At 43.4% G+C, this 24623-nt stretch overlaps 1 protein-coding gene across 1 annotated transcript in view; it reads left to right on the top strand.

The window, feature by feature from the left end:
• Positions 1-944: 944 nt before the first annotated feature.
• PHF21B (PHD finger protein 21B) overlaps positions 945-24623 on the top strand; it is a 56848-nt gene continuing 33169 nt past the window's right edge. The window contains exons 1-3 of the mRNA XM_026864472.1: positions 945-956; positions 1664-1887; positions 18585-18705. Coding sequence (XP_026720273.1) covers positions 945-956; positions 1664-1887; positions 18585-18705 — 357 coding nt within the window. The remainder of the gene's footprint in view (positions 957-1663; positions 1888-18584; positions 18706-24623) is intronic.

The raw sequence follows: 24623 nt of genomic DNA on the forward strand, positions 1-24623 counted from the left end.
GGAACAGGCAGGCTCAAGGATGAGAAGGTTGTGGTACTGCCCATGCTGTCATGCCCGTGGTTTCATAACCCAGAGTTACTGCAGAGAGAGGAATGATGAAGTGTGGTCCTACTAGATAGTGTTAGAGGAACCCGTGGAGAGCTCCTAAGGACCAAAAAACCTTCTCAGGGATCCCACCTGAGCTGCTGCAAAGAACGTTAGCATAGATAGGGAATTTTGTGTCAAGAACTTTGCAGAGATTACAACAGGCAGAGGTGAAGACTGAGATACCTCAGAAGGTATTCCCTGTCCTAAATCCCACTGGAAATTCTGCTTGCGGTGCCTGGCCCCAAATGTCTTGCCCGGGGGCACGCAGGTGCCCTTGTAAAGCAGAGAGTTGAAGCAAAGTCTTATTAGCATGTTAACTACTTGATTAACCTTCCTGTTTGGTCTCCGTGGCAGACACTGAAGGCATACCTGTCGGAGGGAGCGTCTGCTAAAGAGCATCTAAGGCAAGCAGGCAAGACAATTTGTGGGGAAATCGGAGTGCAGAGAGATGAGGAGACTTCTGGGGCCTCAGAGCGGGAGGGAGCCCAGACCCTCCATCAACACGTCCATCGTCCAGTGGATCAGGGCTCTGGGTCTGCCAGCAGGGTGTCAGCCACGCTGTGAGCGTGAGCGGGACAAAAACGTTGGATTGTTCTAGTTCTGGACCTCAGAGGGTTCAGTACCACATACCCAGTCTCCTGAATCATCCTTTGGTAGCGTTAAGGCAAGTTATCTGTCCTCTTGTAGAAGAGGAGAGGTGGCTCGGCCAAATGAATTTAATAATAAAGACAAGGAGAGGGGGAACCTCGAGGATTTACAGCCCCACACGCCATCCAGAGATCTGTTCTGTCATTGGGGCTTTACTAACTTTTAACTCTACCATTAGAACGTTGTGAAGAACACGGTAATTTTAGGAAATGGATTATAGAGTAAGTGTGACAGATTCTGCTTGTGTTTACACCATCCTAGCTGCAGGTTTTTTTAAGGGCGATACATGAATTTACTCCATATTTAAATATGGGTAGCTAAGAGCAGGATTTGGCCTTACTACTCTGATATATACCACGTAAAAGCACTTTAAAATTTGTATTTCTCGCTAAATAGCATAAAATTACATCCTTTCAGGTTAATTAAACCGTTTTGCAATGCTGGTTGCTGTTGATGGGATATTTAAATGTCAGATTCAGAATAAGCACTTATGCTTCCTGATTATAAATGGCTTCCTTTTAAATATCCCAGACGTACGTATATGGTCAATACAACTAAAGTGCCTGGATTTCTGCTTCTCTCAATCTGCATTTTCATTGGGTCTACAATAGGGTCAAGCACCCACTGGTATCAAAGACTGAATAAAGACTCTCAGCGACTGAATACAACCTGATTAGGCCCAACACGGTATTCCTCACCTCGCCAGGAATTTCCAGAGAGGGCAGTGGAGTATTCAACAGGAAAGGATAAGGAGAAGTGGACTCACACTGACTGTCTGACATTTCTCTGTAAGAACCTAGGCGGGACCTTTCCAACCCGGGTTCTGTGGGCTCTGGCAAACGCCACGCAGCAAGAACTTAAACGACAGCAAGTCCCAGTTCGGAAGACCGTGCTCTGGTTCTGCCCCCCGCAGTCTTGGTGCCACTAGACGTCCCTTCTGCAGGCTGATGTGGAGCGGGAGGGGGGTGTGGATGTGCTACTTCAGCGCTTCTGGAGTGGATTCTCCTCCTGCGAGAGTCTGGGAAGAGCCTCTACCGAGGAGCGCGAGCGGGTGGAGATTAACCAAACCTACTCGTTCCGTCAGGGATTCCTGACACCGCGGAAGGACAGAGCTCTCAGCCTCTTTGTATATCTGCGTCCTTACAGCCAGAGGTAATTAATGGGCCTGTCTATAGAGAGAACCAAACAAAAGAGACCAGGTTAAAGGAGGGAAATGTATTTTCTTGAATTTCACACCTTTTCTTGGGAGCTATTTTAACGTCCTAATAAGGCGAGTCTTAAAATGTAGGAATATATCGGCAGTCCCCACGTGGAAGTTTCTGTGATATTTTTATACACGCTTGTATATCATCCACGTAAACAAAGTTCCGAGTCCCTTGTCCTGATGCTGGGAGTTTATAGCACATTATTGTTTTGACGCTAATCAGAGTAGCTCCCATGGAGAGCTTTGATTCACTTCAGAACACCAAAAGAATGCTCTAAAAACGGTAATACACTGTAGCTCTTGCATTGTAATTGGAGGCCGTCTGTGCCTCGCAGAAATTACCGTGCGAGCATTCTTGACAATGTCAGAATTCTCGAGTTAGTTCTATTTAAGATGGGGGAGCAAGAACGCGGGGGGATGGATAGAAAATTCGAGGGCTGTGCGGTTCAAACTTGAAGTGCAGTTTGTAATAATGAAAGATGATCAGCTTAGGGGGTGGGGAAATCATCTCTTAGGTTTTCTAAATTACAGGATGCATAAAAACATCCACTTATTCTACACGTACTGTTACTTAAATAAAAGGCACCACTTTAGGAAATGAAAGGCTTTGGAATATCGCCAAATGTCTTCGTTCTATTTACTGTCAAAAGGTGGGGTGGTGGGGTTTTTTTGTTGTTTTTTTTTTTTTTCATTATCCACGGAGTTTGCGGGGTAGTTGAATAATTTGCAGGAATTTTGAGTGTTTGATACCAGACTGCAAACTGTATTTATCTTCTTACAATATTCCTATTGCAAATACAGGCATGATAGGATTTCCTGTTGGTCTTCTGACTCTATCAGGATTTGGCAATTGGTCTGCTGCTAATCTCATCATGTGCATTTGCGTCTATATTTAAATTAATTGGAAAACTATCAGAAAATACTGCTCTTAAATTACTCTGTGTATGACTGGGGGAGGGGAGGGAGAAGGGGAGAGAGAGAGACTAGATGCTGTAAATACAGAGTGCTGATGAATACTCAAGTAGTAAATAGAAATATCTTAGAAGTCATTCCTGACAGTAATAAAGGTAGCAATTTGATTTCATCTGTGGATAATAAACTGGTTTCACATTGCAATAAAAGTGGTGCTTATGTTACATTAATATTTATTAGCACTTATTGATGTTAGGGTTTAGTTGTTATCTTTTCTTCACATCACAGCCATTTTGTAAAACTTCAAGTTAAATTGCTACACAATAAGCAATTAAAAGTGTTTGTGTGTGTGAGAGGAAAAAAAAAAAAAATCTGTCTCTGGAGATATTCCTGTAGGGAATGGCAGACCCTCACTGCCTGGGAGTTGTGCTCCAAATGATGGAGTTATGTGGGTTCGCACTAGACCAGATTTGGCTCTGGGAAGGCGTATTTCAATCCGCAAGCGCTGGATTTGCTGTTTAGATCAGAATTGTTCGGATGGTGTCCTGTCGTTTAACTCCCTGCTCTGCCTGCGTGCGTGCGGGGCCTCGCAGAGGTGAGGGGTGGTGCGTTGCGTTCGGGGCCTTTTTTGCGTGTGACGTGGTGTGTGAAGGATTGCTAACTCGCCGGGTAATGTGAGTCAGAAAGTGATCTGATCCAAATTTAGCCAAATTTGTTCATCTCTAAATTTAGAGAATAGCTGAATGGCAAGACAGATATATTTCGATTTCCATCAGTGACAAGGACAGAGTGTTGGCGGATGCCTGTTAACAGCTACGCCGTGTGTTTTTGATACTCGTAGATGTGTGTATGGGTGGGAAAAGACTAGTTACTAACTTTTATTTATCGTGAGCCTGTTTCTTCTTTGATTTAAAAAAACACTCTCGGGCTTGACGTTCCTTCAGTGCAGATAATCCTTGTGCAGAAGGCACGCTGTAGTCTTGAGTCACGTTTTTGCCCTCTGAGTAGAAAGACTTGCATTGGACTTGGATTTTTATCATTATGAAAACTGAAACGTAGACCCTTTTAAAATAAGCCAGGTACCAGGCAAGGTAAGACAAACCAAAATTCCTTCTTGTTAATCTTACGGCCAGGCTTCAGTATGAGTAATTTCAGCAAACAGGTTCGAGTTTATCCTTCACTTGAGCGTAACCCTGAGCGTAACATGTATATAATTCACGTGTCTTCAGTAAGATTAATCATGTGCTTGTGACTTTGTGTTTACCTGCTTCTCTGTGCTGGGCTCTTAATCTTTTTGGTTAGTCTAATTCTTTGACCAAATATTGTCCTTGGAGATTTGACCAGTGAAAGCAAGAACGTGTCCCCACTGCTTTTATACAAGACATTTAGTTAATGGGTACAACTGCTGGGTGTGTTTTGGTTTTTTTTTTTCCTCAGTGAGATCCTTACTCCAGACCTCTGTTTAGCCTGTTTCTCGCGTTTGATTTTATTAAGACCCCAGTTCAGTGACTGTGTCATCAAATTGGTACGTCTGGTGATGGATTGTGATATTACAAACAATTTGATTGTTGCATCCCTCACTGAATCAAACAATGAGACTAGCTGGATTGGAGATAAGTTCATTTTTACATGCAAGATCACTGAACTAGCAGTGATTGAATAGGTACCACCGGAAAGTGCTTGACAGCTTTGATAAGATTTAAGTAACACTGTGTTTCCTGTAGGTTGCTGAAGGGGTGATGATGATTTAAGGGTCTTACCGTAAATGTTTGCTGTCCTTACGGATGTAAAATAAAAACACAACTTGGCTTTGTTTAATGCAATAGTCATTTCTCTTTAAACAATCAGTATACAAAAATAGTTTTAAAAGACAGCCATTTTAGCACAATAGTAATGAGAATATTGTAGAAATTTGGCAGGGATACTACAGGGTATGATTTTAGATGACTGTATGTGGTAGTTAATTAGCATTTTCTCTAATAAAATCCCGCCACCCTATTTGCTGGTTTCACAGTGTTTTCTGCAGAGTGAAACATTACTACATTCATTTTCCCCTGCGTTTGTCTTTTCAGAATATAATAAGCCAATAATCCGTATTCTGTTGACTTGTGTCACTTTTTAATGTTTCTTCTTACACGGGAAATTAAACACTGCGTTTTGGAAAAGAAAAGCCCAACCTCCCTAATAAGTACGAGAAGATAAAAAGCTTCAGGTTTCTGCTATAACTGTGTTCTTAATAGGCGCTTTAGAGCCAGAGTAAGTGGCTTTGAACCACCACGAGGATGACTCAGAGTGTTTACACTTTGTTCTCAAGTCTTGAGGAATATGAGCTCAAACTCTGGTTCCTCTAGCCTGAGCCCAGTAATTGTTTCTGAATTTAGAAGCTGTTACACAGAACCAGAATCAACCTATGCCTTGATATACGGGATGTCCTTCATTAAGTTTTAGGCTTATAAGTCTTCTTAATAAGGAAGCATTACTCAACGAATTTTGTGAGCATTTTCAGATGTGTGAATTTGGAATCTCTCCACTGAAGTCAAGTATAGTGAAGCTAGGTTTGTACCAGCAGAGTTAATCTACAAGATTACATCACTGGCATGTCTCTAACCATTTTCCTAATAGCAGTACAATAGGCTTAGTGTGCTATTAATGATTACTATTATTGTTACATTTTCTCTGAAAAGGAACTTTTAATTTTTAAAAAAATAAAATCTTTGTGACCTGTTCATCCTAATTTTTATGATTTTTTTTTTCAATTTATAGTGTCAGGGAGTAGACTGTACAGAGCTTTGATGTCTGCAAGTAGAAGATAACTGGAGACCTGAGTAGCATCCCTGACCAACATTCTGCTTTCTGGGTCAACGGCACGATGGAAATAACCCTGTTTGTGTGAGAGCCAGTCGTCTGTGCTGCTTTTGGCAGGAGTAGAGTTAGTTTTCTTCATAGTAGCTGTGGATTTGATTTGTGCTGGAAACTGTTGATAATACAGGGATGTTTTGGTTATCGCTGAGCAGCGCTTACACAGAGCCAAGGCCTTTCCTGCTCCTCACAGCACCCACCAGCGAGGGGCTGGGGGGGCTCGAGGACCTGGGAGGGGACCCAGCTGACCCCAACTGACCCCAGGGATATCTCAGACCATAGGACGTCGTACTCGGCGTATCTAGGGGAAAGTTGTCTGGGGTCCACTGCTCAGGGACTGGCTGGGCATCAGGCGTCTGGTGATGGATAATTGTTTTTCATTTGCATCACTTGTCTTTCTTGGGTTTTGTTTCTCTCTCTTTCTGGTTATTTTCCTTTTCATTACAATATATTTTTTTAAATTTTAATTTCATTCTATTTCAGTTATTAAACTGTCTTTACCTCAACCCACAACTTCTCTCACTTTTACTCTTCCAGTTCCCCCCCATCCCACCGTGGGGGAGTGAGCCAGCGGCTCTGTGGTGCTTTATTGCTGGATGGAGTTAAACCACGACAGTCCTTTTTGGTGCCTAACGTTGGGCTTCGAGGGGTTTGAGATCATAACAGATTGCTCGGAGTGTATTGAAGGGATTTATAGCTGTTAACAGTTGCGAGTCACGATATTGATTGATTTGTTCTCGATATTAGTTTACCCGATCTGTGCCGTGCTCATTTTTGTTGATGTATCCGCTAAAGATTTGTGTTGGCTTTTGCGGTTTGCTGTGCTCTGTAGCGATCAGTGGTGTTTTGCTTGGGAGGTTTGTTAACAGAACACTGACCTTGAGCTTAATCTGGTGTTTGGGCTCTGTACTGAAGCCATTACTGTGCTTCTGGTACCATCTCATGGAGACGATTAACAATTATACTTCTCACTCCGAGAGGTTTTTGTGGAGGAAATACAGAGTAGCACCTTTGCTACCTTCTTCTCGCTCAATTACAGTGACTTCTCAGTTTCTTCAACATCCTTGGGTAGTTAAAATATTTGTATTTCTTGGAAATATTGCTTTGGTTTTGTCTAAGGGTAACAGACACTTTAGGAATATTGCCCAGACTCCTTGAGAGTATGGCCATGGGTGGCACCGCACGTGGGAGAATATGGGATGGTACCTAGAGAACGTCTCACCTCCTGTGGTTTGGAACTTCACTCCCAAACAGCTACAGGACCCTGATGAAGTGATAGAATGTTTAAAAAAAAAAAAAATGCTGTGGCTCTTCCAGAGAGGCACAACTTACCTCAGTGTGCTGGGCCCTGGGCAGTATCTACTAAACACTGCTCGATTTTATGCAGCACCCTCAGGGAGAAGAGATGGAAAACCAACCAACAGACACTGTGGCTAAACCAGACACTGCATGGGTCACCTCTGTCACCACCCAGCTGCTCACTCGCTCCCCCGCGGTGGGATGGGGGAGAGAATCGGAAGAGTAAAAGTGAGAAAAGTCGTGGGTTGAGATAAAGACAGTTTAATAAATAAAATAAAATAAAATTTTCACCTTTTAGCTCTGGGAATGACTGGGTTGAAGTCCTGATATCTGCAGAGATCTCCATACAGATACATTCATTGAACTAAGATTCGTAAAGGTTCTTGGTTCTACCTTTATGAAGATGTTATTGCTGTGCTGTCTAATTTACAAAGTATGCAAGCTGAAAACACAGGACGTACTTTCTAGCTATGTCTTTTATTTCTAGCAAAAGAGATTTAGGCTAGATCTTTGGAAGTGCTGCAGTGTTGAAGTGCACCCAGCTGCTCGGAGTTCAAAACTTCGATCCTCAAACTCTGCTCAGTATCTGTCAAGTCTGGACCGCGGGGAAATCCGTAAATGCCTCTAGTTCTACTTGGCATATTCCCTGCGTGCCAAAATCTTTGGCTTGGGGCATTGTAAGAACTGCTGTAGAACAACAGGGTGGGCACAGCATTGGTTAGTTTTGTGGGTGTTTTTTTCCCCAAAGCTTTCTCTAACCACTGGGCCACGAGACCACGTTCTTTCTTCTCTCACTGACTAACTTAGCAGAAAAGCTTGGAAGAAGAATTTTTCTCCCAGGTAGTTCTGATAGTGAAATGGCTTACAGAGCCATGTGTGAGGGTAGGAACTAAAATCTTCCTTCTCTGGAGTTCGGCGATTGAACTCCAGAGAAACCGGTTAAAGGGAAAGGTGGGAAGGAGGACGAAAGGAAAGCACAGCTTTCTTGGAGTGTGTTTTGAATGAAAGCGGTTGAACACGGATTATTCTCCAGGAGGGGCCTCAGGGAGGTGAATCCCAGCGGGAATGAAGCAGATCTCCTCTTTCAGAGCAAAGTTCTAGGTCAGTAACGCAGTAAAACACCCCTATGGAACACATTCTGGGCATCTTGTTTCCTGCCCTAGGGTGCTGGTTGGCAATTTTTTTCCCAAGGAGCCCATCATCCTCTTGGGGTCCCCCACACAGGGACACTTGGATCCCTGATTAAGAGCTGCAGTGAAGCAGCCGAGAGCGGGGCATTGTGCTTGCAACAACCTCCCTGTGTTCGTGGGTTCGGTTCTAGGTGCTGAGTTGTTGACACCTCGAAGGTGATGTTTCCAGGCTTGCTGAGACTCAAACCTTCAAGTGTCTAGAGAATATTAATGGTTAAACCTGAAGCACATCAGGATTTAACTGTCTTTAAGGCTTGGCAGCAGCTAAGGTGGGAGTGGGGGCTGAGAAGGTGAATTTGAACCCTTTAGCTGGAGCCAGGTTGGACACAGGCACATTGGGGCTTTTTCTGAAACTCAGCCTCCGAGGAACTTGGAAGATGTCCCAGTATCCAGGTTTATCTGGGACTAGCAGAATGAAACATCTTAAGTAAGAGCCAGAAAAAGTCACATGGGCTAGATAGTAGACCAGAGTTGTGCTTTGATTTTTTTTTTTTTCCCCTGGTTTTCCTCTTAGAGTTTTTGCACTCCGGAAGCAGATACAAATTCTAGTCTCAGAAACAAAAGAAGCTTTGCTGGCTTTCATGTTTATAAGGCTACTTCTGCTAGCACTGATATTAATGCAGCATCTCAGCAAGGAGAGGAGATTTTCTATTTACTAACTCTAAAATTTCCTGGCTCTGTCGTTGTAGGGAAACGCCGGTGCTCACTTTGGTGTATTTACGGCTCTGGAAAAACATTGCATATAATATATTGTGACATGTTCTGAGGTGTGTGTTTGTGTATTCACATACATATCGTGCATATACACGTGTCTTATGTATATGTTTATGAATTTGTTTATATAAGTGTGAATTTTGTTACCCTCTGAACAAACCAACATAACTTATGATCAGCCTTTTTATTTGGATCTTCAAATTCCAATTACGTTTGTGAGCGAATACTGTAGAGTTTATCCCCCTCCCCCAGACTAAGTGAGGTGCTGCTGGTTTTCAGAATCTTCTTTTCATTAGAAGGCAGCGCCTACATGGCAATATCTGCGGTGATTTTTCACAGCTGCGATCCTCGAACTGTGGAATCCCAAAGTTGGGAATCCAATAGGAATGGTAATTCCGCCCCGCTGTACTAAAGCAGTTAGTTTCCACTGGGTTTTGCTGATGGGTGAGTGGCTCCGTGTTGCTGAGTAGTCTGCCTAGAAAAAAAAAAAAAGAAAGAAAGCTTATGGGATGTCCTGCACGTTCAAATTAACATTTCCCGGGGAAGTTACTGCTTCCCTTTTTCTAACTAATTATATTAGCAGTCGAATTTTAGGATTGGTCATATTTAGTCACACTTTTTGTGGAATTCAGGCAAAGTCTTCATGTTCCTTCCCCAGGTTCTGTGCTCAGGGAAGTTAATTTTGGCAACAACAACCAGTTATTATGGCTGAACTGATCTAGTAGCTTCCTTTCTCCAAAAAGGTTGGAACCATCTTTCCATTTTTCTGTCCCCCTGCCTTTGTGGTTTTTGTCTCCCCCTCCAGCTAAGGAACGTTGCTTTTTTTCCCTTGCCTTTATTCTGTTGCTTCTTGGATTCTTTTCCTAAACTAATTCAACTAGCAGAAAACTTTGTTTATCCTGGTTAGCAAGCTGAATTAGCTCAGCTCAGGGCCTGACAAAAAGGACTGTGTGGCAGTGAGCAATTAGATCATCTCAGGCTGTCACTTCCCTCATGTTTTCCAGTTCTTCAGCGTGGCTGAGGAATGCATAATAAAAACTGAGAGCAAGCACTGCCAAAGCAGCTCTGAGCCCCATGGGTGCTAAGGTGGAACGATTCGCGACACAATCTTAATTTTTCCGTAGCAGCTAATAGGCTGCGCGGGCCGTTCTGATAGGTGAGGATTCCTAGATCACTGGGGAATGATGCTCATTTCTGCCTTTATTTTTCCTTCCCCTGCCTTCCCTTTCCATACCCTCGGCCTCATGTCCTGCAGCTGGGGTGGTAGGGCAGTCGTACTTCAGCAGCTGCTTGGGGCTCTGACAAAGATTTTCCCTCATGCTTGAACTCGCTCGAGGGAGAGACCAGAAGCTGCTTTGTGCCACACGCTGGGCGTTGCGTTTTTCCCTTTACTGAGAAATATTTCTACAGACTGTGCACAAGAGAATAAGTCATTTGAAGACATTAGTCATTAAAAACAACATCAACCTGGAACAGTTTAGTAGTTAAACAGCAAATCTTTTATGAATCAGCTGAGCAAGAGCCTATAGGTGTGATCACAGCTGCTGAGTGCTGTTGCAGCTCGATGTGACTCTACTCATTTGTGCAGGAGGTGGAGACTTAATTAATTGAGTATGATTTCTGACTAAAGCTTCAAATCACAGAACAGGCATGTGCATGATAATGCTGTGCACATAGCCAAACTTCCTTCTTTTTTTCTTTCTTCTTTTTTTTTTTCTTTTCTGATGGCCGTGGAAAAATCCTGACTGTTTCCTTTGATAAAAATAGTGGTGCTTTAAAAGAAAAAAAAAAATAATTACTAACCAGTAAATAACGTGATGGAAGCTGTGTTTAAGAACAGGTATTTGGCACGGCTGTCTATCCTCTTGCGTAAGTAACCGGTGGGATTTCTGACTCAGGGAAACTCATGAACTTTATTCATTGTGGTTTTCCTTTGCCAGAATACATACCCACAGTGTGCTCAAACATAGAGTTTGTCGTTTTGAGTTCACCCAGATGGGAATGGGCGAGTGGCAAGGAATAGAGATAGTGGCCTGAATAGCCTGAGAGCCGTGGTAAAAGCAGAGATAAATTAGATGGTGCTCTGAAAAGCCTAGGAGCCGCGGTAGAAGCAGAAAATTGTTTGCTTTATCTCAGCATATGCTCCTCTGATACCCTCGTGAGCTTTGATACCACTGTGGGTTTCCTTGCAAGACGGGTGGTGTTGGAAGGGATGAGTACAAATACCTCAGCAGCAATTAAGAAATTTGGTCACAACGGGGATTTTCAAGGCAGGTTTGGGATTTAAGGTGGTACCTTGCCTTCTGCTGCCTGTTGGTGCCCCAGTGCCGGGCCCTGTAAGGGGCTGTGAGAGCACCTGTAGGCGGTTTCAGCCCCAAACCACCTGGTGTAGTTGGAGTTGTCATTAATTGGCTGTAACAAGGGTTGGTCTAAATGGTATTTTTAGTGCCCAAGGAAAGGATGGTTTCAAGAAGGCCGGTATTTTAAGAAAGCAACATGACTTGTGCTTTTGATCGTTCGCTTTGTAACAGTAATAAATGTGCGTACAAGCGCACAGTTAATGACTCCTGAGTAAAGAGAAAGGAATCGGGGAAAACGAACACTTTTAAAAGCTGGAAGAGAAGTCTTTAAACTTCTGTGAAATTCTAATTAAATTACCAGTACACAAAACAAGTGTCTGGAGTGCAGTCTGAAATTGAAATACGCCATTATTCCAGCGGATTATTAGAAATACCATGCACAGTGATTTCACCAAATTTTGAAAATGAAGGACGATTTCCACAGATTTTTATAGCAGTTAAGTTTAGAAGGAGAGGAAAAAAAATACGTATGCAAACACACCTTGCAGGAGCCTCGAAGTTATAGCCAAGCACACGGTGCTTTGACTGGTGGGCTGCGTGGCAAGAGGATAGCATTCAGATGTTTATGTTAGCTAGAGGACAGCAACTATCCTGGATTATTGAGGTACGGTGCAGCAAGTTTTAAGTCAAATGAACTTGGGGGTTGCGTATAGTGCCTGGCATTTATATAAAGCAAGCTCAAGGTTGAATGCAGCATTCAAGTTGTAAAATGGATGTAGAATGGGTAAAAAAAACCCTGCAATTACTTCAGTGACGATCCATTCAGGTTAAGAATTTTCATCTTTGCTGTTGCCATAGCAATCTGTTCCCCTGTCACTACCACATTAAAAATCCATTCTGTAAAACTGTTGTTGCCAATATTGAACACATAACAGACAAAAACATTTTTTTAATAGCTTAGGTGTCTTATTTGCAACATGAAGAAGACCTAGATCTTAGAGAGATGCATATGTACTTTAAAAAGAAAAAGATTAGTGTTTCTATAATACATTGTGGGAACACAATATTTGTGCTGCAGTATTGATGTCAGTATAAAATAGTTTGCAAATAATACAGCAGTGCAGTGTCAGTTGAACTCGAACAATTGAACTGTTCTGCTAAGAAATAACAAACCCATATGTGCCTGAGTTAAGTATTTGTTTGGTAACATGCTGTAGTGAAAGTCTTTTTGAAACTCTGTGGCTTTTTAACCTTCTGTTGCTTATTGAGTCTCATTCTCTTCAGTGATTGACTTCAGGGATTTTACCGGTACTGGTGTAATTCTGGAATGGGAGGAGAGTCGCCTAACGGTTTAACATCTGTGGTCTAATCCTGAACTGCTCAACAGTGAGTCTGTACAGATAAGGAGTTGTAGAAAGAAGTCCCTGAGCGTTTGTTAGTACATCCAGATGAGAGGGGGAAGGAGGTTGTAATTCAAAGCAAACATAGCAATAGTCTCACAAATATATTTACCCAAAGTGAGTAAAATGGAAATATCTTTCAATAAAGTAGAGATCAGAGCTGAAATGCAGAAGTTTACTAAAATCACAGATGTGCATAAGTTGTGGATTTAAAAACTCAGGCGCTGACTGAAGAAGGGAACTGAACGCGTGGCCTTAGCCTGATCCGCGACAATGTACGTGATGTCCTTGTTTCTGCCTCAGCATCCTTTTATCCTCTGACCATCTCCGGCCTTCGTCCTTTGAATTCTTATTCTCTGTCCACACCATCCTTGGTGTCGCTTTCTATGTCTCCTGCTTGCCGCTGTCCCCACACTTCTGTCCCTCAGTTGTCTTTGAGAGCCTTGATCCAGGGGGGGTGTTGATTTAGGGCTGGACTAGGTGATCTTCAAGGGCTTTTCCAGCCTAGATGATTCTGTAATGCAGGAGGAGCATGGTAGGGGAAAATACAGCAAATAGTTAACAGTGCTGTTGGGTATTAACAGAAGAATTGAGGGCTAGAAGTGATTTTATTTTTTAACTGCGTTCGGCAATATCTTCTAAAATTTTCATTTTCTTCCGGTTACACGGGAGGAACTGCTTTTTTTTTTTTTTTTGTCTCATAATGCACTTGTTTGGAGGCTTTTGGGTGGGTTGTCTTTTTTTAAATTCTTGCCACTATTACTTCCTTAGTGGGTAAACTGACCTCCGAAAAAGATCGTTTCCTTTGCACCTCTCCACCTGCTTTTGCAGTTCCAAACGTGACCCCTCAGAGCGTGCCACTGGCTGACATTCACCCAGCCACTGCGAGTGCTGTGGATTGCTCAAGCAAAAAAAAAAAAAAATAGGTGTCCCTGACGTGCCAGATGCTCTGCACTGAGCACCGGGGGTTGGAAGTGGTTTGTGTAGCAGCCGTCTGCGTTCATTAGCCGTTGGCTCCTACGGCAGGTGAGGTGGTGGCCAAGGGTCCTGTCCCAGCTCAGGGCTGGGGCTGGGCCCTGAGGTGGAGTCAGCAAGGGGCCATCAGCTTACCTGGGACAGCAAGCGCATCTGGGCGTGAAGTTTAGTGAATTAGACAGTAGGAAATACACGTGATGAATTCGGTTTTTATTCGAAAAAAAATTCTCAGCGTAAAGGTAGTAAACGTGGGTTAAATGGCTGCAGTCACATCAAACCAGTTCTGAGGCTGACTGAAGCTGGGCTCTTCGCTTTCCCCCACCACGGCACATTTCGGCGCTCTCTCCGCATTGTAGGTGTTTCGGGGGTTCACCAGGAAAGCCCAAGTAGACTTCGACAGAGGAGAGATTTGGAGTTATCTTTGACTTTTATGGACCTTTTTTATTAAAATGCTTAGTGCTCTAAATGTAGAAATAAGAAACTCATTTATCTTGACAAAAGTGCTGCCATAAACTATTCAGCACTCATAAAATAACCTTTTAAATTATTGTTTCTGCTGGTATCGATAAATTCATACAAAGTGCTTAAAGGTCAGGCATTGCCAGAAAAATGTCTTTTCATCTTGTTAATTAAAGGTTTATAAGAATGTGCACCAGCTTGCTCTTTGGACAAATTGGAAAAAAAGGGAGGAGAGGAAAAAAAAAAAAAAATAGCCCCACACGGATGAAAATGATAGTGTGGAGTTGGTGAGTGACAAGTCTTTGATCCACCGTGCTCACCATGGCAAGGCTGGAGAGTTTGTGAGTGAAAACAGGTGGCGCTGTTAACAGGAGGAAGAAGAGGGGGTTTTTTTTCCCTTTTTGCCCTTTTTTTGGGCAGGAGGCAGCTTCATTACTCACCTCTTGCAGCTGAGGATCCAGCTCGAAGCGAAGTGTTGAGGTGTGAGCAGTACTCGCCCCGTTGTAGCAGAGCCACGGGGAGTTTGTCTAGTTCTCATTGCCTGGCTGAGAACATCAGACATTTTTTGTTTGATTTGATTTGATTTTTTTGTTGTTGTTGTTTGCCAGGCAAGTGGTTTTATCTGCTCATTCGTTTACCACTTCGGCTGGAACAAAGCAATGCTGTGAAATGCACTGCACAAAGTACCCAGAGCCAAAGTGCCCAACCATCCCGCCCAGCACCGGCACCTCCTTCACTGCACAGACCACAACTGCCAGCCCCTCTGGTTTCCACTTCACCCCTTTCTCCCATCGTCCTGGAGACATCCTGGTCCGATCATTAAAATCTGACCTAAAAATCGGGCGACTCAGATGTGATCCTACGCCAACAGACGAGATGAGGTTAATCAATCACACGGATGAGGCACTGGGAGTGAGACGTCTGGCTTGCACTTCCCCCTGCACCACGGGCTAGCCCCGACAACGTTATTTTACCTCTAAATCTCGATTTTTTTCATCGCTAAAACAGAGACAATAATACTGACCTAGGTGAAGTACTCAGAGATAACGGATGAAATGTGTTACTGGAAAAGTACAGAGGTTTCTCTCATTGAATTCTGCTGATACAACAGCTTGAACTATTTATCGCCCGAGCTGGGAAACAATAACAAACCCATGTAAATAGTGAAAATAGATTCGTAGATATCTCTGTCTGAACATACTATAGTGCTATTATTAATGTGAGATTAAAGTTCTGAATTTTCTCTCAGCCATGTGATTTTCATACTGAGACTGTATCCTTGAATATTAAATAACAGATCCTTGCTATAAAACCATTTGTAAACATGAGGCTGCATCTTTGTCACTGCAAATTTCATAACCTGAGAATGCCATGATTTGTTTTTGCTCTCTCGAGGTTGCAGCAGAACTTCCACTTCAGGAAAACAAATCTGACAGATTTTTTGAGAGTGCAGGTGACAGAACTAATGATAGTTCATTTCTCTGATACCCACAGACAATCCCCCCTGGCTTTGTCTGCAAGCGAAGCTGAGAGAACAGCGCAGAGTAGTTTTATGGTGTTTCTTCTTTCTTCTCCCGTTCCCATTCCTTCTGGCTCAATCGTTCTGTGGTTTGAAACATGAACCGGCGCTGGCCCAACGATGCACCCAGAGGCTGAACTCCTCCCTCACAGGACAGAGGCTTTCTGCTCTAGACAGGGTTGGCTTCTTGGTTTGGTTTTTTTTTTTTTCCTTGTGGCTGATATTTGAAGTAGTACAAGAAAGGAGATTTGTTGCTCAGACGTGGGGGTTTTGTGCCTTCTATCAGTTGATAACTGTATCTTATCTAACTTCTGAGTAATTTGATTCTTATCTTTATAGTCAATTCCCAGCTTCACTCAGTGTCAGCACTTCGTATTTTAATAAGTGGAATTCTGTTGGCCAGTCTGAAAACCCCTTGCAAATCCACACGTATCTGCAGGAATAGGAATATCAGGGTGTCTGTCTTCAAGGTCAGAGGTAGCATGTTTAAAAACGACGAGAGGTGCCGCCACACTTCCAAGCAGGACCTTCGGGAAGGAATAACTTGTTTTAACTTTCTGTAGAGGGTGTGTGTGGAGCCCAGGAGAGGTTGTGGAGCTCCTCGTGTCTCCAGGGAGAACTCGGCCATCGCTGCATTGTGAGAGAAATCTCGTTCTGTTTATCAACAGTGTCGGGACGGAGGGAAAAACATAGATCATACTTGTGATAAACTTCCAGTTCCTCTAGTGCGGGTTGGCGCGTTCGTTTTGGTATTTACCTTAACGATTTTATTGTTAATATGGATTAATTTTAGCTCATCCTAATACAAGGCAGGAGGCTGTGATAGGTCTAATAAATAGCAGTAGCAGCAGGTGGCAGCTCAAGTTCTCCGTCTCTCCGGACTGCAGGAATTCATCACATCGTCCCTCCCAATGTGTGAGGCTGTGATATGGTAGACAGGGCACAGAAGTCGTTCGTCCAGATAGGCTGTAATATCTTTCCTATTGTTTTTATTCTCACGTGTCACCCTGCAAGGATAACTGTGGTAGAAATACCCGCTTTTGTCCCTCACTCCGCTGCCAACACTTCTACTTCTGCAGGAGGGTCTGACTGACTTGTTCTGGCACCCAGGGGTGGAAGTGCTGCCCCCTCCGCCCCCCGCCCTTGGCTCAAGACAGAATTTTAATAGAGTGTATTTGTCCATGGATGATCCAGGGTACTGGTAATCCATGAGTACTCGGGGAAAAATTGAATTGCGTGTTTATAACTGCACAGCTCTCCTTGTTGTTCTAACTTACACAAATCTTATGCAGATTTTAGTCTTTGCTGAATATATAACATCACACCCCCAAATGTCTCCAAGAGGAGTAGCAGAGTTAAAAATATAAACTCTGTAGGACAAGATTATTAAAAATATTCTGCATGAAAATGCATGGTGTTCTTACCAAACACTGTAGTTAGGATGAAATAGGCTGTTGCACCGCTGTTGTTGAGGTCTGGGGAGAACGTCTTGACACGGACCTGACGCAGTTTTACTTTCCATGAGCTGATTACATGATAGTTTCCTTTTTATCGACATATTTCATGACCAGATTGGGGTAATATTAGTTTAGTTTATCTTACTGACTGTGATCCGATACTTTGGTTTTGAGGAGAGTTAAATTTAGAGGAATTCAGTTGAATCTGTTTTCCTTTCCTTATTATTCATTTCTATCGGCCTGCTAAGTTTTTGTGATCGGTGACTGAGTTTCTCTTGCTGTTACAATGACAAGCATCTGCTTACTGATATCGGCATGTCCTAACAGTGATTAAGACATGTTAGACAGAAGATATAAAACCTTGTTTTGAGACTGTTGCCCAATTCACCAAAATATGAGCTGTATTCAGGAGCGAAGGAATGAAAGAGGGTGAAGCAAAGTTCTTTAGACCTGTGGCCCAATCTTAAACTTATAACCTATCTGTCCTTTTTAATGGAGAAAATGAAGTACAGGTTATTTACAACATCTCAGATCCAATATTTTAGGAGCCTCTGTGGGTGAGGCTTGAAAAAGAGGTGCCATTCAAACCATCTATAACAGAACTCATACATCTATAGATATCTCTATCACTGCAGATAGTTGAAAAGTCATGGAAGGACTGAGGCTAAACAGGCGGAGAGATTTTTTTTGGGGGTGGAAGCTTGTGTGTACTTGACTCTATTACAAAAACTTATTTTGCGTACTCTTGGTATCTAACTGTATTAATAAAAATTGTTATCATATTATTGTATGATAATATATTATTATAATATAATTATACGATAATATAATAAAAATTATAGTATCATTAAAGATAATACTGGGTTAACACACAGTTTCTCCGTCTACAAAGTAAACGTTATGTAGGATACAGCAATGCATTTGCTCTTAGAAGGAGCTACCTCCAACAAATATTTTAAATAAGCTTTGAATAAAATTGCTATACATCTGGGAGAAGAACAAGTAGAGAAGATAAATGTTGAAGGTAATAGCTGCTCTGCTGGCCCAACTGGATGTTGTCTTAGCTGAATGTTGTGTTACAGCTTGCCATAGTGGATTTATAGGTCGCTTTCAGTTTTAATAATTCAGTATTTACTATTTACTAAGACACAGTGAACTTCCCTTGTGACCCTGGCTACCGGGAGATGCATCATCTCACCAAGGCGGGTTTTGAAGTTTCACTGTGGCGTGTTCCACCTTTCTTCAGATCCCTTGAAAACAAGCCAGCGCCCGCACGCTTGTGTTTGCTTTGTGTGCCAAAAAACCTTCACAACAAGGAGCCGTGTCCTTTGCGCTCAGAGGTACCAAATGCTCTGAGGGGACAATAGGCTTGAGTTGAGAGGGCTTTGTGGAGAAGGGTAAAGAGGAGGAGGAGGCTCTCACCCTTTAGGCGGGAGAAAGCGCCTCGAATGAGCTGGTGTATTACACCTCTCCATCGCGCGTCGGGAAGAGACTCAGAGCTGCAAGGGGAACCACTGGGTCGGGCAGATTCTGTCTGGGGAAGCCGTGCAAGTGTTTAAAGCTCTATTCAACTGTTTTTCTTCCAACAGACTTTGGGAACTATCACTGCAGTGCCCATTAAGGTTCCTCAGGTCAGCTCCTTGCAGAGGTTGGCAGGACAAGGACCAGCAGTGCTACCTCAGGTACAAAATACAGTTCCAAAGAGGGGGTTGTGTCATTTGATATGTGTTCTGTTCTGTTCCTGTCTGGTGCCCGGGCCTGGGTAGGTCAGCACGCTCATTTTGCTGAATAAAGCCTCACCTTCAGTGAGTTGAACAGCAGAGTTGGGATTTTCTCCAATTCGGGGGGGGGGAATAAAAAAAGGTAAATCAGTTTTTCTGGGAGCATACTGTTAACACAATGAAAAGCTATAAAAAATCTTGTAGATTCATTGCGGGAGAACAAAGTACATACGGCAAAATGTAAATTTATGCTTTGTAAGATGAATCACAAATCACAGAAGTGAAAATTTGCGATTCTGTAATTAAGAAAAGTGGTGGAAGTATTAACCTTTCTGTTCAAGGTTTAGCCTCACACGTTCTTTTACTAACTTACTTGCCTTATCCCTGTCTGCCCCAGTATGAAGTTTCAGCCCAAGTAACCCAGGTGCCAGACTGAGGCAAGGTTGACCGGAGTAAAAGGAGAGTTACACTCACAGATTTTTCAAATCTTTTCAAACTGTGTTTTCTTTTCTGAACAGCCATCACCGTTTCCCCAACAAAGCACTTTTCTTCCACGTTTCAGCCTTGGTTCTCAAAAATTTTGCATGTCATTTTCAACAAGTGTTTTGCTGCAGTTCTGTGGTTTGCTTTTTGGATTCGTGATTGTTGGGTATAAACATATTTCTCCTGTGTGGCCCTTAGAGGTCTGTTTCTAAGATGTGAACGCTTATCTAGCATTGAAGTCAATGCTGGGTTTTCCTTCCTTTTTTTTTTCCCCTAATATTTTCTTTGTGGCAGAATCTTATAGAAGATCTGTGAGCTAAATCTGCCTGGAGGAAGGAGTATTTCCAAGATAAAGTTCTTAAATTCTCTCTTTAAATTACATTTTGTGGAAGGCAAAGTTGTGAACATAAAGGAAGGTTATAGTTTTGTTATCGAGTTCGAGACTTTGCTTTTCAGTTGTTCTTACAGCATAATAACACATTGATTTCTGCCATTTTGGGGTGTCAAAGATGAGCAGATTGCTCCTGAAAATAGCTGAGGTTCAAGAGCAGCTGAAAGACCTGTAACAGGAGCTTAAATTATCATTAAGGTTATGTTTCAGCAATGATGATGGCATTGCAAATGCTGCACTTAGGGAAGCATCAATGTCCTCTACTTCTGTTAAGTAGAAAAATTTTCATTCAGCGTTAGATTCAATTTTGAAGAATTGGAGAAAGTGGAGGAAGCTGATTTCCTCAACTTTTTGGAAAGAACACATATCCTTTCTGCCTTGCCCTTTAGCTCACGGCAATATCTTTTGTTTGTATTTCACTTTGTTTCAAGCCTCTCCTAGCGCAGCTTTCCATTGCAAACCTATTTATACAATCATACTTAATACTAATGAAACACCAGCCCTTCCTCAGCAGCCCTGAGCCATAATTCACTCAATTTTCTATTTCATACAGAGAGCACGAGAAATAAGCACACAGCAATCTCATTTCTGTCAAAACTAAATATTAAGTAGGCAGCTGTATGTGTTACCAGAGGTACGTCTTACGTTTTGAGGTTTTTTTTCTGGCTTTTTCACAGGCCTTCTTCAGCAAGAGCCTGCCCTATTTACAGGCTGTGTCCTCCTTTGCAGCTCATCACGGGCTATACGTTCCTCTCCCACGCAAAGCTTACGGAGAAGTTTTAAATTTCCATATTGCTTCCTAGCGGGGAACTCCCTCCACCCGTCAGAGCTTTCTGCCTGATGTCTTAAGAGAGATCAAGTTTTCCTCTATGAGTGGAAGGTTTGGCTTCTAACTTAACTAGTCAAATGCCTGCAAAATATATTTAATGGAGCCGTAAATCGGCGATGTAAAGCTGTCGTTGCCCAGAGGCTCCTGGTGCAGGTGATCTGCTGTAAGGGGGCTGCAGCACTGTCTCACTGTGAAAGCTCTCCTTTGTGACAGGAGGTGAGTGCATGGTCATCTCCGGCAGATCTTGAGGGTCCGTAGGAATCTGTGGTCCAGGAGAACTGGAAACTTCACACAGAAATATAAAAATAGCAGGAAGCAAGGCCGTGTGACAACACGGAGGTATTACAGCAAAGAACATCTCGTCCCTCTTCTCCCTCATAGCTCTGAGAAAACAAGTGCTGAATTAAAAATTATTTTGGAAATGAAGGGGCGTATAGTATGTTCCAGTAGGAGCTGGAAAATGTGCGGAATGAAATCCTGTGGCAGCCCCCGTCCTCTCCACTGGCTGCAAACCTCCTTGTGCCCCCCTGGGGGACCCGCGTGGCCCTGCCAGCCTAGGACTGACTTTCCGAGAGTCAGCTTTGCCACTCTCTCCCAAGCATGCTGACGGGTTTGGCACCTGCTGAAACCTTCACTTTGGCTGCCCGCGCAGCAGCAAGTTGAAGGGACAGCTTTTCCAGAGCAGTACGGTGCCTGTACTCGTGCACGTTAGCTGTGGCTGCACCTCGTGCTGCGAGGTGTTGCACCTTCCCCGAGCTCCATCTCTGCAAAGTCTAGCTTAACAGGGAACCGTGTAGAGCCCTGATAGCACGGAGGCCGAAGCAGCAAAGGCTTTAGTAAGCCCACCTGCATGCCTGCCTAGTTGCTCAAGCGCCAAGCCCAGGTGTGGTTTGTCGAGGGCGGTGGCAGGCACCTCAGCTGCCTTCATCTGGACGTGCTGCTGCCTCTCGTCCTGTTTAAGGAGGGCTGGGGGGGTGTTGGGGTCCCTTTTGGGCTCCCTGCCCTGCTAGGAGCCTGCTTGTCTCTTGAGTCACTCTCTGGAAGCGCCTTCGCTCTTCCCCGGGTGGTTTGTGCTTCTGTTTCAGGTGCAGGTAGGGTCAGGGGCTGCGTTCCCAACAGCACACGCGACCTGACATCTCTCCTTCGGGCCAGTTTCACCATTTCTTTGGAATTTCAGACTCCCTTTAGATTTAGCTGTAGGCATGAGAGGCATAAACATTGTCAGGCTGGCTGGAAAGAAGCGGGAATCCTCCATTTAAGGGTTCCTCATCACATCTAAATGAGTTTTACATTTCTGATGCCTTCGTTCTCCTAATCTCGACAGCCTCGTGATTTACCTCTATGCAGTCAAGCAGGGAAATACCGCTCAAGTAAACTGAGGCACTTAACAATACTTATGTAAAACAATACGTACAGCTTTCTCATTTTCCACATTGTACAGATACTTATCATTTGTTTTGTTCATTCGAATGGGTTTATGATATGACCCCCTGGGAGCTCTTCCATATGGGGAATGAAGTTTCAAAATCTGCACATTCACAAATGGCAGCAAAATCCCATCATTTAGTGCAGAGCTGCTATTAAATGGTGAGCAAACAAACATTAATTACAAGTTCATTGCACAATACAAACAATATTTCTTTAGGCATCCATTATTTGCTAAAACAAGCCTCTTTGGCAGACCTGGTTTTTTATTTCTTTTTTTTTTTTTACAGAATATAAAGTTAGTTTTACTTTCATCAGATAAGTAAAATTTCTGTTCTGAGCTGTGATGTTGGGTAAGTTAATTCCAGATAGTCTTTCTCTTCTTACTTTGGCCTTTGAGGTTTCCAGCTGGATGAGATGTTTTGAAACTGCAGACTTCCCACTGCACTCTGAGAAGCAAATCCTGGAGGTTCTCTACTCTGGCACACGGGTGATGTGCTCTTCTGCTCTTGAGCTGTTCCTCTGCCTCATGGCAGCCATCAGCTGTAAGGCGAGAGCAGCTTTAGGTCAGGTTGGGGCTCCAATTTCCAGCTGCAGTGCAGACAGTCTGTCTATTTTGAACTGGTTTACATAAAAAATCAAGTCACGCTGAAGGCGTGTGGGAAGTCTGATTTTCTGTTCTTCGAACGGAAGATTTTAAATGAAATGGTGAAAATACTCAGATAAACCTCCCATTTTGTTTGAGCCCAATCCAGTTCTCATTGAAATGAATGGCGAGGCTGTGACCATCTGAATAGAAGTTAAACGGGGTTTTAATGATCTTTTAATGTTCTGGTCTCTGGATGTTCCCAAAACTTTAAACGCACCTTCTCATTTTTAAAATTCCTTTTCCTAGTTGTCACGAGCGCAGTTCCACTGATGGCTAGTGCTTCTCTTCAGGGGTGTGCCAAACCCAACCACTGCTCCTGCCTTCCCTGGTGATAGGGCTTCTGGAAGATTCCTTGAAAGGAAAATGTCTCCTGTAGACAGAACCCAAGTTGCGTGATGCCACTGTGTACTGGAGAAGAAATGTGCTAACAGATTGGTCTGTGTCAAAGCCTCTCTCTGTCTCCATCATAAGTCTAAAATTATTTTAAAGTGTAATGTGTTAAGAGTGCACGTAGCCATTAGAAGTGGGAAAATACTACTAAATGCAAGTCAGCATTTTGTGAAACTGGAAAATAGCAGATATACACGTTTGTGTAAAAAATTACACAGAATTGTGCCATGGAGAGACAAGAGCACTTCATTGTTTGTGTGAGTAAGGAATAATTGAATTCGTGACGTTGTTGTTACAATACCAGAGGAGAAAAGGACGGCAGTCCCCTAAGGGATGCCGTGCACCTTCCTGGTGTCTCACCCTCAGCACTTCCAGGGGATGTGTCGGAGTGCTAGTGGAGGAGAAGAGGGATAATCTCATTCAAGGTAACTTAATCAGTGGTGGTCTGTAACCAGGCTAAGGGTTTTGCAGAAGTATTTAATATTCATTGACCGTATGCATGCAGAAAACAGAAGGAAGGTTTGCAGAGGCCTGGCTGAAAATGTAGCCCTTAATAAAGGGAGTTGTTAATCTGTTTTGTTCTGTATCAGCTTTTATCGTGTCTGTATTTGGAGCACCTTCCAGGAATGTGTTAAGCACAAAGATTAACATCTATCATAAGCTATTTCTTCTCTCATCCCTTCCCTTTGGGAAGAAGCGTGTTGTGCAGCTGAAAGTTCTGCTTAGGGCTCCCTTTTATCAGTTTGCTTATTTTTGATAGGCACGCTACGATTAATTAATAAGCTATATATTTCTGTCAGAGGAGAATAACATAGAAAATGTTTCTTGTAGAAAGTGATGAGGTTTGTGCCCTTAATCCATAGAGAAGTTGGGCCACCAGCCTATGCGAGCATCAGCCTTGCTGTAGAGACGCCCTGCACCAGAGACACGTGGCCACCTTGGCCTTTCATACGAAGCCTTTACGGGGAAAGCTTTGAAGATTGGGTTGAAAACACGGTACTTTATTGAAAAGTCTGTGGGACTCTCGGTTACGCACCGGTGGATAGGTTTGCTAGGTAGCCTGTGTCGCCGAGAGAGGCGTGGGCTTGTTGGAGCACCTGGAGTGCTCCGTGGTGTGTTATTTTACACCGCTGTAGTGCAGCCAAGACAGAGGGAGGTACGGCTAAAGTGGTGGGATAAGAACTGTTCCTTGTGGATGGGGGTATGCTGGAGGTGGGCAGTGATGAGGAAACTGCTCTTCTGCAGGATGGTGCAGGGGAGAACTTTGTAGAGTCAGGCTGATGGTTGGGCTCAGTGATCCCAAGGGGCTTTTCCAACCGGAATGATTCTGTGATTCAGTGATGTGGTGTATCAAGGGGGACTACACCCAGATGCAAATTTTCTTAAGTACCTTCGTCTCTTACCTCTGTCTGAGTTTTGATGTCAGTTGTCTGTTCCTAGTGAGAGAAATGATTCAGGGTGATGGGGAAGGGGAGGCAGAACTGGCTGTTACTGATGCTTAAGACCTTCGGATCCGATCAGTGTCGTCAACATTGTGAAAAGGACCTGCATGGAAGTCGGGTCTCCATGGCAGTCTGCACGTAGGAGCCTAATGTATCCATACAACCCCCAGGAAAGATTCAAGCTGTTTTCACAGAATCACGGAATTGCCACAGAACCATCTGGTTTGGAAAAGCCCTTGCAGCTCCTCCAGCCCCACCATGACCCTCCCC

Source organism: Athene cunicularia (assembly GCF_003259725.1).
Source record: "Athene cunicularia isolate RWA chromosome 1 unlocalized genomic scaffold, athCun1 chr1_part2, whole genome shotgun sequence".
Classification (NCBI taxonomy): Eukaryota; Metazoa; Chordata; class Aves; order Strigiformes; family Strigidae; genus Athene; species Athene cunicularia.